This window comes from Haematobia irritans, unplaced genomic scaffold, assembly GCF_050003625.1.
Source record: "Haematobia irritans isolate KBUSLIRL unplaced genomic scaffold, ASM5000362v1 scaffold_24, whole genome shotgun sequence".
NCBI classification, from domain to species: domain Eukaryota; kingdom Metazoa; phylum Arthropoda; class Insecta; order Diptera; family Muscidae; genus Haematobia; species Haematobia irritans.
In genome coordinates, this window is record NW_027445783.1 from 80,822 (window position 1) to 97,316 (window position 16,495).

Sequence of the window (16,495 nt, forward strand, 5' to 3'; positions counted from 1 at the left end):
TTGGACATATTGGTATCTCTCGTATACTTAGTGCCACAGTGTCGATATTGCACACATTTTGTGGGCATAGAAATGTTTTCATTACTCGACCTAGAATATGTGTTACGATCTTGGCCACAGGGTAGGTATACCAACCGCGGGTACTCACAATGGGCCTACAAGGTTGGTCTGGCTTGTGGGTCTTTACTGTGCCATACATGTAGGGTAGACTTAAGGGCTGGGTGTCTAATACTCGTAATAACTGCTGATACTTGTATGGATAAGGTGGTATCACGGGTTTGCCATTTTCTTTTTCTTTGGGCACACATACGGTTTGGCGCCAATTGTCGCCCAATTGATTGAGAAGTATTTGGTACCGCTTATACCACAATTTTTTCAGTTGAGAGGCCCTGACTAGAGGTATGGATGCATAATAGCCTAGGGAGACCTGCCTGGACACCCAGGTGTTCATTTTTGAGTGATATACAGTTTTGGGGATAAGTACCAAACTTTTTGCCTTATCACTTTGGAGCAATAGGATGTCCTTGTGATTGCGAAGAAATATGAGTGTTTTATGGGCCATAAGTTGTAATTTCTTTTCCAAAGGGTTGAATGGGACAACAGTAGCTTCGGCCAGGAATGCATATATGGTGCGTAGATACTCACCTAGAGACGATAACAGTTTAATGGATTACTTAGGAGGTGGGAAACACTTACCTAACAGTGAACTGGGATCTATAGTCGGATGACACTCTTGGGAGTACCTGTCCAGAATTAATAAATGATCTATATAGTCGCCAAAGCTGGGACGGGCTGGTGGTACAAATTTAGGACCAAAACTGAGTAAGGTGGAAATATCAGTGTCAATCTTATATTCAGTAAGATTTTCAAACCCTCCGGGGACTGGCGATATGTAAGAGAGGCAATCTGAAGGTGGTCCATATAAGGGATGCTCCAAACTCATATGACCTAGTGGCACATTAATTTCGGGTGAAAACCATTGGTCATAAGAAGTTTGTGATTGGGCGGTTGACAGTTGAGGTACACAAACTTGAGGATGAGTAATTTTAGTAACTGGTGATTTATTATTGGCACAAGCATAGGGATGAGGCCGTGATGATGTAGATAGACGTGGTATATGAACACTTGAAGATAAAGAAGAATTGAGACCAGAAATAGAATTGTTGCGTGCTTCGGGAGGCATTGAGGAGAGAGTTGATGACTGATCATTGAAGGTAGAGCCATGATCATTATAAGATAAAATGGACGGACGATCGGGATGATGACCTGTAGGAGTTATGATATTAGATAGAACTAATGGTGATGTAGAGAACGATGACCGCACGACCGTTTGGCTATCAGCATTATCGGGTTTGTTAGGCGGATTTGATGGAATGCTATAGACAAGTTCCTCTATTGATGGTAAGTCATTAATGAGTGTTAGATCCTCATTCCAGGTGAATGAGGGACGACCAGGTGATTTAAGAGTGAGACTTGTTATATGTAAGTTAGAGGAGTCATAGCTGATTATTAGGTCATGAGAAGTGTCGAATAAGCTGAGAGTTGTGGATATTTGTGTTATGTTGTTTGCATGAAACCTAAAGGACTCTCGATCATGTGGGTATATGAGTGGACAGATATCTATTTTGAGATCGGACAATAACCCATTTGGCAGACAACCACTAGATATTATTAGACCGAGAATTTGTGAGGTAGAATTAAAAGACACCTCATTTAGAATTCTCGGTGGCAGATATCCCGTACACATTATGCTGCGCAGCCGCATTATTTCCACATAGGTCTCACATTGCACTTCGGCGTATTGATGAGGCGAATAGCTTATGAGAGCACCATAACGGTAGGGCCGTACTAGAAGAGGACTATCTATAACTCCAGACGTCTTAAAATAGATTCCATAACTCATGAGCGATGGGACATATTGTGATGGTAGTTCGGTACGGGTGGGTAGTTTGTCCTGTTCATGTTGGAATAGATGGACGCTATATAAGACATCACATGATGGACCATCATTTCTGGTCTCAGTGATGACCTGTACTTTTAGTATTTCTTTATCTGCAAGTGTGGAGGCGAGGTGACAGATGTGATTTGGATTGAGTAATGAGGTGACGGCAACTGGCTCCTGTGACATGATTGATGATTATTAAGACAATCCGGGTCGATGGGGCATACACACATTCGATGTGATGGATGACTAATATATGATATGCCTGTACGACACGGGTTATATACGGTTTTGGTCTATAGAACCTATTCAGATTTATGTGACGCTTAAGAGGTTTAGGAGGCTTGGATGGTGATGATGAACAGAGGACCAGATGACGACCTGACCTGCATTTTCCAAAGTGTGGATATGGGTAGGGGATATGCATAATATGATATGAGAATGACATGTACTTACTCGACTAGTGTATAAATTCGATTTCCAGGTACATTGAATGTCTGAGTATAAGTAGGACAAGAATAAGTAATACAGTTTTTGAATATGTGTATAAAAGTGCGGTTTTATTCTCTGCATATTGACGATAGAAAATAGAGAGATATGATGATATGACCCATTATGCGATAATGATTAGACAAGACGTAGGCAAAAATTTAGATATGACATAGCCCAGGTGGTACAAATGATGTATACCGATGGTGATAACTGAAATAAGGAGGAGAGGATTTGTAATTAGGACACTTCTAGGTGAATCCATAATATATTGGGTGTATGTGTTGTTAATCTTGTAGTATGCAGAATACATTAGGCGACTACTTGTGACTAGATATGGCATGAGATACGGACACATACTGGGGTAATGGATTTTATGATATTGTATGATGTGGCGATGGGAGACATGATGACCTATACAGCAGGTGAGAGAAAATATCTATTCTCACGGGGAGGTTATGACCATGATTCTCCTTCATCGTAACCTGATAGAAAATTCGCATGAACTTTTGAAGTTGGGATATGATCGTATGTTTCTACATGTGGCTAGGGTCATTGCTCGTATATCTGATTTCCATACTTATGATGAGTTTTATGACAGAGAGGACTCTTGAAGGGAGTCTTATGATCAATAGGTTATTGCTCATGTTCCTATACTCGTGATGAGTTTATGACAGATGAACTCGAGAAAGGGGTCTTATGGTAGCATATTTGCTATACGAGTTAAGGTGGATTCACCTTTCTGTTCATTCTGCAGAAGATGGGATAAACTTTCAGGTTAATATAATATTGTGAAGCGAGGAGGTTTTCGCAATCCGGTTTATTTGTTGGAGATATATATTCCCATGATGAATGCATGGCGTAAGTGACTCTAATAAAGATTCTGATAATTATTTCTGTCAAGGTGGAATATGTATTGCATGAATAAATACTGATGGTGTTATAATGATCATAATTTACATGTATAAGGCAGAATGTTTACAGCGAGGTTAGTTGAAAGGATTTTCTCTGCGTAAGTGTTGATATGGGTCTACATGTAGATAGATTATGACTTTTTAAAATACTAGAGGTCTTGCACAGTTGAGATTTCCAAGGATATATAGGTTCTGAATAATAGATACGTTGTGCTTTTTTATCAGTTTCGTCATTTTTAATCCATAGGTTATACAAAATATGGTAGACTAATATTTGAATACTGAAAGTATACGTTTACATACATACCTGGTCAATTCTCGGGTTAGCTTTATAGTGACATAGAAATGTGAGATGAGTGTGTCCGGTCAGCCTGGACTGATCCATAATAGAATTCAGGGGCAATTAAGATATGAGGTGATATTCCATTTTGATGAACCCTATGCGGTTTTATGACACTCTAGGTTATACGACCGTTAACATGTGATATTGTTTGACCGTTAATATGCGATATTGTTTTGACCGGATTAACAATGAAAAGAGTTTCACGATTGCGGGTTAATACAGAGAAAATATGTATCGATTGATAATTTACATAGCGCATTTGGCAAAGGATAGGAAAATTTTCATGTTGCATATAATAGTCCATGCTACCTGTACTAGAAATTTTCACAAAGTATTAGGATTCTCACATTAGTATATATTTCACTTGCATGTTGACTATTTTCCATGTAAACTTATTGATATTACACACAATGTATTTGAGAGAAATGGTATGTCACTATGTGTTCACAATCCTTTGAAAAATGACACAAATACTGATATGCCCGCTCCACAAAACACGAGTAATTTAAGAATTTCACATCGCTCATTTGAGCATCTTGATTAGTCTCACGGTTTTTTGGTTTAAGTTCGATTTTCTATGGAACTTATGGTGTAACAGTATCCCATGAGATATAGTTTGGCAAGTTGATGAATATCATAATTTCACAATTCAGTAAGAAAGCTCGCTGTTTCACATACGGTTTTTATATTGGAGGGGAAAACAATTTGAATTTGGTATTGTCCAGATAGTGGCAATTAAGGGACACTTAATAAGCCAATGGGGCTTTTACACATATTATTTTTTATATAGAGTGTCCTCGTAGTTCCTGATTGATCCCTTTGAAGTGGTGGTGGTCATAGATGATTGGGATTGCGTATGATAACGACCGTGATTTAGAGCCAGTGGCAGCCATGATTGATTGTCAGTTGTAACCGCCAAGGTTTTTGAATAGAATTGGCAAGATAGAAGGTTCGAGACGATATTGTCTAAGTCTATCGGATTGGCAATGTTTCTAACCGTCTGAAATGCTGGTTTGAATTGGTGTAATGGAAGGTTCGAGACAATGTCAGATGTGGTTTTTGGTTGATATGGCAAGACGGTGGGCTCGAGTTGTTGCTGGCTGTGAATGATGGTTGCGACTGATGATTGGTAACACTTAAATTTGGTTTGATAGTTGATAGTATGCATGTATGGTTGGAGGAGAAATAATGAAGATGAGAACGGTGATGCCGGATGGATATTGAAGTTGCGATTCCTGACCGGATTTGATAATTTCCCATTTATATTGTGAGTTGCTTTGATATTGAGATATGGTGTATGGGATTACATAGCAGAGTCGATGAATACAGATTTAATTACTATAGGGGTGAGATAGGAATTTGAGATCAGGTCTACCGGGCATTATATCCATATATGATAAATTTATACATACCTTGTTTGGGATCTTCTCTTCCTTTTTCCTTGCCTTCGGCTAATGTAATTTTGAATATTGTCTGATGTATAGTTTGATGGAAGACACTGCAATGATGATGAGGAGGAGAAAAATTTCCTGATGTATTCAGTTTTCATTCTGGAATCAGTGTAGGTTGGATGCATACATGACTTATAGTTCATAACTGTTTTTAAAAATGGATTATTATTGTTGACCGGAGTGAGACTGATGGTGCATACCTGCATGGGAATACCAGGATCGGGAGGTTTCTCTCCCATTTTCCATCCAGGTGGCATTAGATTGTTTCTCTCATATTGCGCTAATTTAGCCATCTGATTACACAGTTGAATATGGAACGAACTGCGGAAAAAATAGATGCATTTAATGTCGTAGACCATAGTTGTATATGAATGAATTGGTATATTTATGGCGCAGTATAGGTGCGATAGATGACGTATATTGAAATGGTAGGAACTCAATGAGAACACATTAGGCACATGGCAATGGATGATGCAATGTTTATGCGCAATAATTATGGTAAACCCTAAAGAACAGTGCGTAAACATTGAATGTACCATTCTAAATGATAAATACCTTAGATATGGAATTGATTAAGATGGCTCCAAGATGAGGTAATTACACGAGAATTTCCCGCTTTAAGTGGAATAGGTTAACCAAAAATTTATCCACTAAAAGAAATGATCGTTGTTGTACTTGACGTAATTCGGCGAACGATGGTGCATAAGTAGTTACATATGACGATAAATGCGCATTTACCACTACGCAGACAATGTTCTTATAGTGCACAAGAGTGTAGGGTTGCCTAATCTTATTTATTCTATAATGGCAATTAGTATATCATAGGACGGTATTCGGTATAATTATGGTTGTGTGAGATAGTTCACACATAAAGTAATATAGATGAATATTACTAACACTGCAATAAGTTGAGATATGGCAAATCAGAGGACCGACATGATGGTTATTACAACTCATGGGAACGATTCGAAGACTCATGCCATTATCTGACACAAGATAGTCTGACGACGGGTCAATTGACTATATTGTAAAGAGGCTAGATATTTAAATTCGGACAGACAGTGGATATATGATTAGGTCATATGTTATGATACAATATGTGTATGAGATTAAGAGGGCTTGGCGCATGTGTGGTCTTAACAGGTTGGCGAAATACACCTACATGAACGAGATGTATTGGAAGAGGTTTCCATATATATATAGACCTCATGTAAGTGAGTAAGGATTTGTCATGTGACAACTACGGTTGATGCGCTTCTCCAAGGGCGGATGATTGCCACTACGCAAAAGGTGTGGCGTACGACTGTATATAGGCCAGTCCGAATGGATGGAATAGATGAGGCAGAAGAGTAGCATTACCAACACATCTAAGATGAGTGGAGGATGATAAGTGGGGTTGCCAGATATATGCATTCGTGTTTGGACACATTGGTGGAGCATGATGCATGATGTTGCTGAACGTTATATTCTTGTTCACACGCTTCACATGCATATGGACCGGTTTACATTTGAGTATTGAGATAGTCAATATGATGTAGGTGGTTATATGAGAAATGGTAGTAAGCTGACATAGGTAGTTAATACGCAGTTGTACCGTTTAGAATATGGCCGTATAGGGTCCAATGGATTTAGCACAATGGACAAGTGAGTGATATTGATGATTGGATTACTAAGTCACACAGTATGACTGATACAAGGATATGCGGGATTGCTAGACACCGTATTAATTATCATGCAATTTAACTTATAGTGTGAACAGGATGATGCCAAGACTGACATATCTCTACATATGGAACGTATGACTTATTATAATTGTATGAGATTGCCGAGAGGCACTTGCGTAATGAAGATTGGATTAATAATGATGGATGAACATACGAGCTCATGAGGGGCCTTCATGCCAATTTAAGTGGGCTCCCAGCACGACGAGAGGTGAATATGCAGCGCCTGGGCATGGGTTAATTAATGCAACATGTATGGGAATGCTTCACACTTGATCGGACACACCTCATGTGTGTAGGTTGGAGATGAAAGGTTTGACATGATCGAGTGTGACTGGCACCACTGATATATGGTTGTCTTATATGAACTTACAATTTTGGGTTGGATGATACACGACAAGATTATAAGATGGTGACACTATCTAGGTAGGACGTTTTAGGCGTAATGAGTTTCCATATACATACTTTGTGATTGAGATGCCTGGAAAAATGTATACATACGGGGCGGCGCAGATGGGGAGAATATAGAGATGAGTCAGACAACACAATGTAACGATTCATGATCTATTGGTTGGTGGCAGATGGTTTTTTGCCTAAAAGATTTTTGTATTGTTAGATGTGTATATGGGGACCCATCGGATAGTATGGAATATGATAGATTGCATGATCTTACACTCCCTGAGTGATTCTATTTTTGTATTGTTAGATGTGTATATGGGGACCCATCGGATAGTATGGAATATGATAGATTGCATGATCTTACACTCCCTGAGTGATTCTACCTAGGTGACATATGGTGTCAGATTGGTCATATAGTTCATATTAGTAATGGGCAGAATAGGAGCTGCTGGATCGGGAGGTAACTGGCTTTATGATCACTGGAATATGGTTTGGATTAAGTCCATGGTTATAATTTCTGACCTCAAAATTCTGAACATATACCTTGTTTATGAATGATTTTAATGTAGACAGGAGATATAGATAACTATGAGGGATGACCCTTGGTATAAGGTGATAATTCCGTAGGATGACAGTCGGGGCTGACTTAATATGACGAAGATGCAATGGGACATAAGGATGGCATGAAATTAGCAATTTCAATAAATGATAGCCACCACGACCCTTGTCTCGGTTTGTCTTCCTGCTGTTCAGGATTTAAACGGAATATACAGTTGAAGGTTTCTTCTAGTAGCATCACTGCTGTTCTCATTGAACCACAGGACAAGTTGCATGCTTGATTAGTCTGAGACATATTGGATAACGTCAGGAATATAGGTGGTGATATACCACGAAAGTTTTTCATGTTTCAGGTTTGTTATTTGGTCGGATTGATGTTTATCAAAGGCATGTTATGGATTATGACCTGCAGGTAAAATGAATGATTGACCCTATGATGATATGCGTTTTTGAGTGACTTGCTAGATATGTCTTGACACATCATTGAGCAATGGTGCAAAAAAATCCTAGCAAGTGATTTGTTGATTTCGGAAAATATGGGATTACACGATTAAAAGTAACTTAACCCAGATTTTCTGTGTAGTACCCTTGGATCACCTATAATACTTGATAACAATTAGCGATAATGTAACTTCTTAGTTAGTATATAACTAGCCATGTTATGAAATAATGAGAGTCTAGATATTCAGATATAACATTGCTATATATAATAGTTAATGATTAATCTGATGATATATGAGATATAAGGTAGAGACACACAATTGCTTATTTAGAGGATTGATGTGTAGGATAATAAATGAACAGTTCGACAAATAATGGCTACTACGACCATCATTCCTATTTGTCTTCCTACTGTTCAGGATTAAAATGGAATACAGTTGAAAGTTCCTTCTATTAGTTTCTTATATTAGCATCGCTACTGTCCTCATTGAACCATAGGACAAGCTGCAAGCTCGATTAGTCTGAGACCTACTGGATAACGTCAAGAATATAGATGGTGATATACCATAAAAGGTTTTTTCATGTTTCTGAGGAAGACACTAATTGGATTGATGATGGTCAAATCCATGGTGTGGGTTTATGACCTAAGATGATATGCGATTTGATTGATTTGCTAGGGATGTCATGACACATCATTGAGCAATGGTGCAAAAAAACCCCCTGGGTTTTTCAAATTTCAAAATTTGGATTACACGATTGATAATAACTTAACACAGTTTTTCGCTGTTGCTGCACCCTGGGATTACCTATAATACCGGATGACAATTGGTTTCAGTAGCCCATAGAAAGACAAGACAAGTTGGGATATATTGATGATAAGGGTTTTTATTCAGTATATAGTTATAGCCATGGTATGAAATAAAAATAAAATAGATATCCAGATATAACCTTGCCATTTATAATAGTTTATGAGAGATCAGATAATATAGAAGATATATGATAGAGACACACAGTTGCTTATATAGGATGATAAGTGTACATATGAATTTGGATGCATGAATGAATATAATCAGATAGCTTAATTATTTATAGACCACTATAGGGTAATGAATCTCGTACGGAAGTGTTCCGGAAAGTAACACTACGAGGAGTATTCGTACCAGGATGATATGTAACGCTGAACGGTACCCAGTTTGTAGGATGACCAATGGCTTGATATGGTGACCGGAAACGGCTGATAGTGATGAATTGGGAATTTGGATAGTGTACGGCCCTTGGCATGTAATTGTCACGAACATGGCCTGATCCATTGGGGTAGTCCACTGACCGACGATGAACACCATAGGTTAAACGAGGGTTGTATGGCACTGCCCTACGTGGACGATAGTTGGTGGTATAATTATATGGTGTGTTATGGATTGGCTGCTGCTGTCTTCCCACTCCCATGTTTACAAATACATCCGAACTATTTACCGGAGTTGGAGGAAAAGGCTGCAGAGATGAAGACGGACTACTGGTATCACACGATGATGAATGGTAAATGGCTGAAATGGCCAAAGAGGGGGTAGTATGAGAAGACGAGTCATACAGTGGTTGGGCCTGGAAATACAAAAGAGAACACAAGGCTATGAGAATATATACACGTGACAATAGAAATTCTTACCTCTTGGGATGAACTGAGACCAGCTGCATTAACTTGGGTTTTGTTGGCAGTCTGGTTACCCACACCCTGCACAGCGGTGGTTCCAGTTAAGGGAATATCAACGTCCATAAAAAATTCTCGTAGTTCTTCCTCTTTGTATAGAACCTCTCCGGTTTTGGGTGTAGATGGCAATGTGGATGGCTTTCCAATTGGAGGGTGATCATCCTCATTGTCAGAACCTAAATCATCGATACTTACGAGAGAATTGGGATACATATCCATGATCTCTGAATGAATTGTGACACGGAAAAACTTGGTATCTGAGTAGATGCTCTGTAAAGAGGTGATGCGTTGATTGAGTGGGATAGAATGACCTGCATGAAGTAGAGATGACAATATGAACATATAGAATAAAAGGAAAGTAATAGATGTCGCCAGTAATGAGAAATATATGTATGCTGATTTGTCTAAACATGTTTTTTGTACATGACGCCTGATGCTTGACGCTGATTGGCTGTTACGAATGTACACATTATATAGGTTGATAACACATGAAAGATATGAGATGAGTGACAATGTAATGGTGATGCAGACGATACACACACACACATGTACATATATGTACATATGGAGTATGACTAAATGTTGACGGCATGCTGTTCGAATGGATGACGTGTCAGACTGGTGGTGTGTGTACGAATGAAATATGTGTGTGCTCTGGCAAAAACGGTTAGGATTCGAAAAAAATCCTATATGTACCCAATGCGTGACGCTGATTGGACGACGGGGCAGAGGTGAGATACATAGATATGTATGATACATGAAGGAAGAAGTAATAAAGTACTGCGAGCTATAACGTGTATAACAGCACGTAGATATAATATGGAATATTAATGATTGATGTGATGAGCGCCATTATAGATTTAGAACAAGTACAGATATTAATGATTGAGAGATGATTTTTGAGCCTTGATCTATGAGTAATCGGTACTTGAACAATACGATGTATTGTGGACAAGATCATGCATGTTGGGATACTAATGTTTATATATACAAGTATATGTATATAATCGAAGAGAATATGAATGTTCACATGGGTGCGGAAGCATGTATGCATGCAAGATGCGAATATAGACATATGAACATAATAGCGGACAAATTAATGTCTATATGGTACAGTTGTGTTTTTATCCGATTTTAGTCGTTAAGTCGAGCTGAAAGAATATAAGTGTCAGTTAGTGAATTGTACAAGGTTTGGAGAAGAAAGTCTGGGACATGAATTTGACAGGGCAGACACGTTATTTAAGGTCTGGTAAGTTTGGGTGGATTTCATGTATAAAAAGGTCCAATTTTCTAATATGGTACCGTTCCATGCCATTGAAACTCTTATAGATGTCTCTGGTTGCGTTCACGGGAGATATAAAGTGACGGTTTTTCTGCAACAGGAAAACAGTGAACCCACCAGGAAAGAAAACTTTCAGTTAAATTTAGGAATTCTGAATATTATGGAAAATTTGAATTAAATTTAGGAAATTTGAATATTTGTAGAAAATTTAAATTTTGAACATTATGAAAGTTTTTCTAAAAGTTTCGATTAAAAATTTAGAAAATCTGGATATTTGCAGAAAAATTTAAATAAAGATAATGAATATATTTGGACAAATTCGGAGAAAAATTTAAATAAAGATAATGAATATATTTGGACAAATTCAAAGAAATCTTGTAGTTTGAAGAGAAAGTTTGGGTTCAAAATTGCTAGAATGTCTTGGTGACATGCGAAGTTTATGAGGGACGCATTTCCAGTGAAGTTATAAATTTAAAGAATTTCTAAACTAATTTGTTGAAGACATGAATTTAGTTAACCTTAAGGTTCAATTGAGTATATCCTTTCCTCGGTATTGGTTAATTCAACTAAGGTACCCAAGGAATTATTAGAGGGAGGGAAAATTCCTCCAAATATATTATTCCATAAATTAAAAGAAAGTTAAATTGGTTTGAGGAAATAGAAAGTTCACCTTTAAGTTTGTTCCGGTGGAGTCAATTTGAGTTTTTGGAATTACAATGAACTTTAGAGATGGATAAGGTTTCTAATTTGTTAGAAGAAATTGTTTAAGACATCCTGGTCTTAAGATTCTATGAGTAAGGTCAGGTTAAATGGTCTGACAAGGCCTTTTTAGATTCCAACACTAATATCTTTTGCCTTCTGCAAATATAAATATATTTGGACAAATTTAAGGAAATCTTGTATTTTGAAGGAGGATTTGGGTTCAAAATTGCAAGAATGTCGTGGTGACATACGAAGTTCATGAGGGACGCATTTCCAGTGAAGTTATAAATTTAAAATATTTCTGAACTGATTTGTAGAAAACATGAATTTAGTTAACCTTAAGTTTCATTTGAGTATATACATTCCTCGTTATTGGTTAATCTAACTAAAGTACCCAGAGAATTACTGGAGGGAAAGAAAAATTCCTCCAAATATATTATTCCATGAATTAAATAAAGTTAAACTGGTTTGAGGAATAGAAAGTTCACTTTTTAAGTGTTTCTGGTTGTCTTTGTGTTCCAGTGGAGCCAATTTGAGTTTTGGAATTACAATAGATGGACATGGTTCCTTATGTGTTAGAGGAAATTATGTATGACATCCTGGTCTTAAGATTCTATGAGCGAGGTCAGGTTGAATGGTCTGACAAGGCCTGTTCGGATTCCAACACTAATATTTTTGCCTTCGGCAAAAATAAAAGGGGTTGTCTTACAGTGCTCGTGCTGGGATCTTTTGCCATAGGCAGTTTGACATACATTATGGAGATCTGATAGCCGGGCATATGATAAGACCATGTGGGTAGAAAAGTGACTTGATTACAGAGGATACAAGAGCTGTCCAGGAGTGATATATCGAAGTGGGTTCGGTTTGTAGCGATGCAGTTCCGGGCCAGTGATAGTAACAAATTTTCAATTTTCGTGGGTTCCTTAGGATCACCGTGAAACGATCCGATAATAAATTTTGGTTTGGCTTCCCGGATCGTGATGGGAACTAATCATAAATGAATGCGGTCTGATGCATCTGGTTTCCTACTAGATTATTCTGCCTTTCATTTGTAGTATGTATAAATAGATCCGGATACCATATGACAGAATTTGGTCAATATCTGATTTTAGGTAGACGATTTTTCATGGTATGAGAAATGCATGTTACTTGTAGAAGTAGAATAAGTAGATATATCCTAACTAACACTATGATTCAGTAGTAGAAAATATATATAGTTATTGGTTTGTATTGCTATTTTGGTTTACATACAGAAACTAGCTGATGAGTCCCGGTGGTGTGGGACGAAAGGCCTCCTAGTACACCCTTAGGGACCTAAACGGTCATAATAGAAAGAATTAATAATAGGAGTTAAATATAGGAGTATATACATACTCTACAGTTACTACCATAACAATATGGTATTCACTCAAGATAGTATAGGGATCATAGAGGGAAGAGCATCTATTTATATAGGTATCCAAGTAGGCATAATAGAATACTAACATTTGACAATAAGATGAAATGTAAACATAGGCTGTTATAAATACATGTTAGGTTGAGTGTGTGAGCGTGAATGTGAATATGGGTCATCGGTTGTGTGACTGACCTTTGGATGATATGGATGAAAGACCAACAGTGGTAAGTAGTCATATGAATTATATTTAATGATATATGATTAGAATGGAGTGATGTCTTCAATACCGTGGGTAGTACGTCACGTTAAGGGTAAATGTTTTTTGGTTTGAATTTTTTGTCGATTCCTGTTGATGATGTTTATTTGAATGGGCCGGATTAAGGTAGACCGGATTGGACACAGTTTTCGAACCTTATTGTTATACTTGATTTGCTTATTTGAATGGGTTGGATTAAGGTAGACTGGAGTAGACACAGTATTTGAACCTTATTATTATACTTAATTTACTTTAATTAAGTTATATATATAGTAGAATTAAGAGAAAACGAAGACCTATTGGCTGCCCTTAGGTAAGAGGGGTTTATATCTACTGTCTCCCATTCATATATGATGGTACAGGCCCACTCGTATGTTCGACTTGATATACGATTTGAATTTAGCTGGTTTCGGATTACACAGCTAAATCAATAGATGAATGAATCCTTTGGAAAACAACCCAAAGGAGTCTAGAATCACTGATGAATTTGGGTGTTTACCCCTGACGTGTAAGTGGGAAGTAATGCCCTATGATACCATAGGGCCAGATTTATTCACGGTGATTGATAAATGTATCTGCAGATTACATGTCTTATGATAAATTTATTCAAGGTTCTAGATAGATGTATCATTGGAATACATGGTTTATAATTGATATATTCAAGGTTCTAGATAGATGTATCCTTGGAATACATGGTTTATAATAGATATATTCACCGTTATATATATGAGAAATGTATCAGTAAAATACATGTCTGATAATAATTTACAGATCTTGACTGGTAGTGACTCCTGTATGATTTATTCAAGGTTCTAGATAGATGCATCTTTAGAATACATGGTTTATAATAGATATATTTACCGTTATATATATGAGAAATGTATCAGTAGGATACATGTCTGATAATAACGTATAGATGTTGACTGGTAGTGACTCCTGTATGAATATGATTTTTGATGAATTAAATTCGTAGAGTGATTTACGGATAGCATTACAGGTTGATGAGGGCCTGAATCTTGATTGCATATGATTTTTGATGAATTAAATTCGTAGAGTGATTTACGGATAGCATTACAAGTTGATGAGGGCCTGAATCATGATTGCATGTAAACACAGTGGATCACTAATGTTCAGGCTGGATGCCACAAGGGGCTGAGTTAGACTGGACATTGAAACATGTAGCGAGGATTACACACATGGCTTATCCTGATGGAATTTGTTTTCCTCCTGGAGATATATGATGGCATGTATGTCACATGGGACTAAACCTCTATAGTAAGACTTACATGTATGATGCATGGGCAGAGGCAGATGGACCCAGATACTTATATGGACTGATGACTGCTGAGCACGGTTTGTGCGCTTGGGCCACACAGGTGGAAGGTTACTTAAGAAGGACCTAGACGTTGATAGTTACTGTCGCCTTCAGGGGTACACTGTCAGCTGCATATAATGGATGACTATGTCCCTATTGGAGGAGACATTTAGAATAGGATCATATAATGTACAAGGATGACTTACCTGTGGGTACATGTATGTGACGAGGTATGTATTTGCGTTGATAGGCGAGTGGACACTCGACCATTTTAAGTTTTTTCCATGGGGTGGTAGGGTGGAAACGGCACCATAGGGATCGGTTGATCCAACAAAAAATATACATGTTTTTGTTTATGTTTTTATACAGGCATAACTGGGTTGCTAGAATACGAGAACACAGTTGGCATAACACAGGGTGACACTAAATTGCCTAGAAGGTATTGTACAAGATAGGTGGTAATTTGAACCAGCAGGTTTACGAGTATGCTAACGTGTGAATGTTCCGAGTATCTGAAATATAGATTTGAATATTTAAACATAAAAAGGTGGACATAATATGTAATTATATACTATATTAGTTACTTACTATATATGATAGGTGGGAACTATGTGATTGACCGTATGCGGATACAATATGCATTGGCACATATATATGTATAAAAGATATAATTCCGGTTAGACTAGAAAGGGCAAAGGCTAGTATGGGACTTATATAATCACAGAGATCTGAATGTGCATGGATAAGTAAGACCTATGATTAAGGTCAGACCTGAACTTTGGATAATATGCTAGTTATATGTCGTTGATGCAAGTATAAATAAGACAGACTTTATGCAATTACACATTTCGTAAGTTTGTTAATGTATATACAGACTTATGCAATTACACATTTTGAACGGTAAAATGGTATACTGCATACGAAGCAAATTAAGTTTGTTAATAATATAATATATACAAGACCCATTGAACTGATTGACGGTACTGACCAGGAATGAGATAGGTCAAGGTTAATTCTAGACTGAATTAATGGATTGACGGTAGATTTAGAGTAACAAACAATTAGATCAACAATTATTGGATCAACAATTATGAATACAATAGGCAAAAATAAGTAAGGTATAAGATACGTTCGTGTACTTCCATTCAGAATTGGACATGGTACGGGTATGGCACTGTACCCATACACTATATTATAGAATATTTTATTTGTAGATAGGATTAAAACTAGGATGCTGACATAAAAACAGACAGAATAATGAAGATTGAAGTTCAATTTTGGGTGGTACCACAGATGCCTGGTGACATACTTATGGAATACTAGTTAGCATTTAGATCGTGATAACATTAGTCATTAAAATGGTCTAATTATATAGTGTAGAAAATATGGTCTGCATATTAGAATTTATCTGTTAGATACTAGAGATATATGAAGGTAATAAAGTATTATAGTCTTTGTGAGGTGAGGCCAAGCATGCCTGCTGAAATACTGGATGGATGCCTACAGCACTTGGATTGCGTGGGCAGCAGATATTGAATTGGGTTATTTAATTTATATATGAAATAGATTGTATATAGAACT

General features: G+C 37.3%; 1 protein-coding gene across 5 annotated transcripts; it reads right to left on the reverse strand.

Annotated features, from left to right (window-relative positions):
- Nucleotides 1-9,117: 9,117 nt before the first annotated feature.
- On the reverse strand, nucleotides 9,118-15,895 carry LOC142242499 (uncharacterized). 5 transcript variants are annotated; one of them, XM_075314075.1, is made up of 5 exons: nucleotides 15,503-15,895; nucleotides 15,121-15,426; nucleotides 14,886-15,067; nucleotides 9,922-10,274; nucleotides 9,118-9,857 (listed from the first exon to the last, which is right to left on the reverse strand). In XM_075314075.1, the coding sequence occupies exons 3-5, from the start codon at nucleotides 14,896-14,898 to the stop codon at nucleotides 9,345-9,347; spliced, it is 879 nt and encodes a 292-aa protein (XP_075170190.1). In that variant the 5' UTR covers nucleotides 14,899-15,067; nucleotides 15,121-15,426; nucleotides 15,503-15,895; the 3' UTR covers nucleotides 9,118-9,344. The 5 variants fall into 5 exon arrangements, with proteins under 5 accessions (XP_075170190.1, XP_075170191.1, XP_075170189.1 ...); XM_075314076.1 differs by having other exon boundaries at nucleotides 9,922-10,233; nucleotides 15,503-15,888; XM_075314074.1 differs by lacking the exons at nucleotides 14,886-15,067; nucleotides 15,121-15,426; nucleotides 15,503-15,895 and adding an exon at nucleotides 14,461-14,688 and having other exon boundaries at nucleotides 9,922-10,233.
- Nucleotides 15,896-16,495: the final 600 nt, after the last annotated feature.

Excerpts from the sequence above, each read along its gene's own strand:
- LOC142242499 (XM_075314074.1), bottom strand. The coding sequence starts at position 14,625 with ATGCAATCAAGATTCAGGCCCTCATCAACCTGTAATGCTATCCGTAAA. Across the intron at positions 10,234-14,460 it reads CATTTCTCATATATATAACG|AGCATCTACTCAGATACCAA; the intron begins GTAAATATATCT and ends ACCTCTTTACAG. Across the intron at positions 9,858-9,921 it reads GTCTCAGTTCATCCCAAGAG|GCCCAACCACTGTATGACTC; the intron begins GTAAGAATTTCT and ends TTGTATTTCCAG.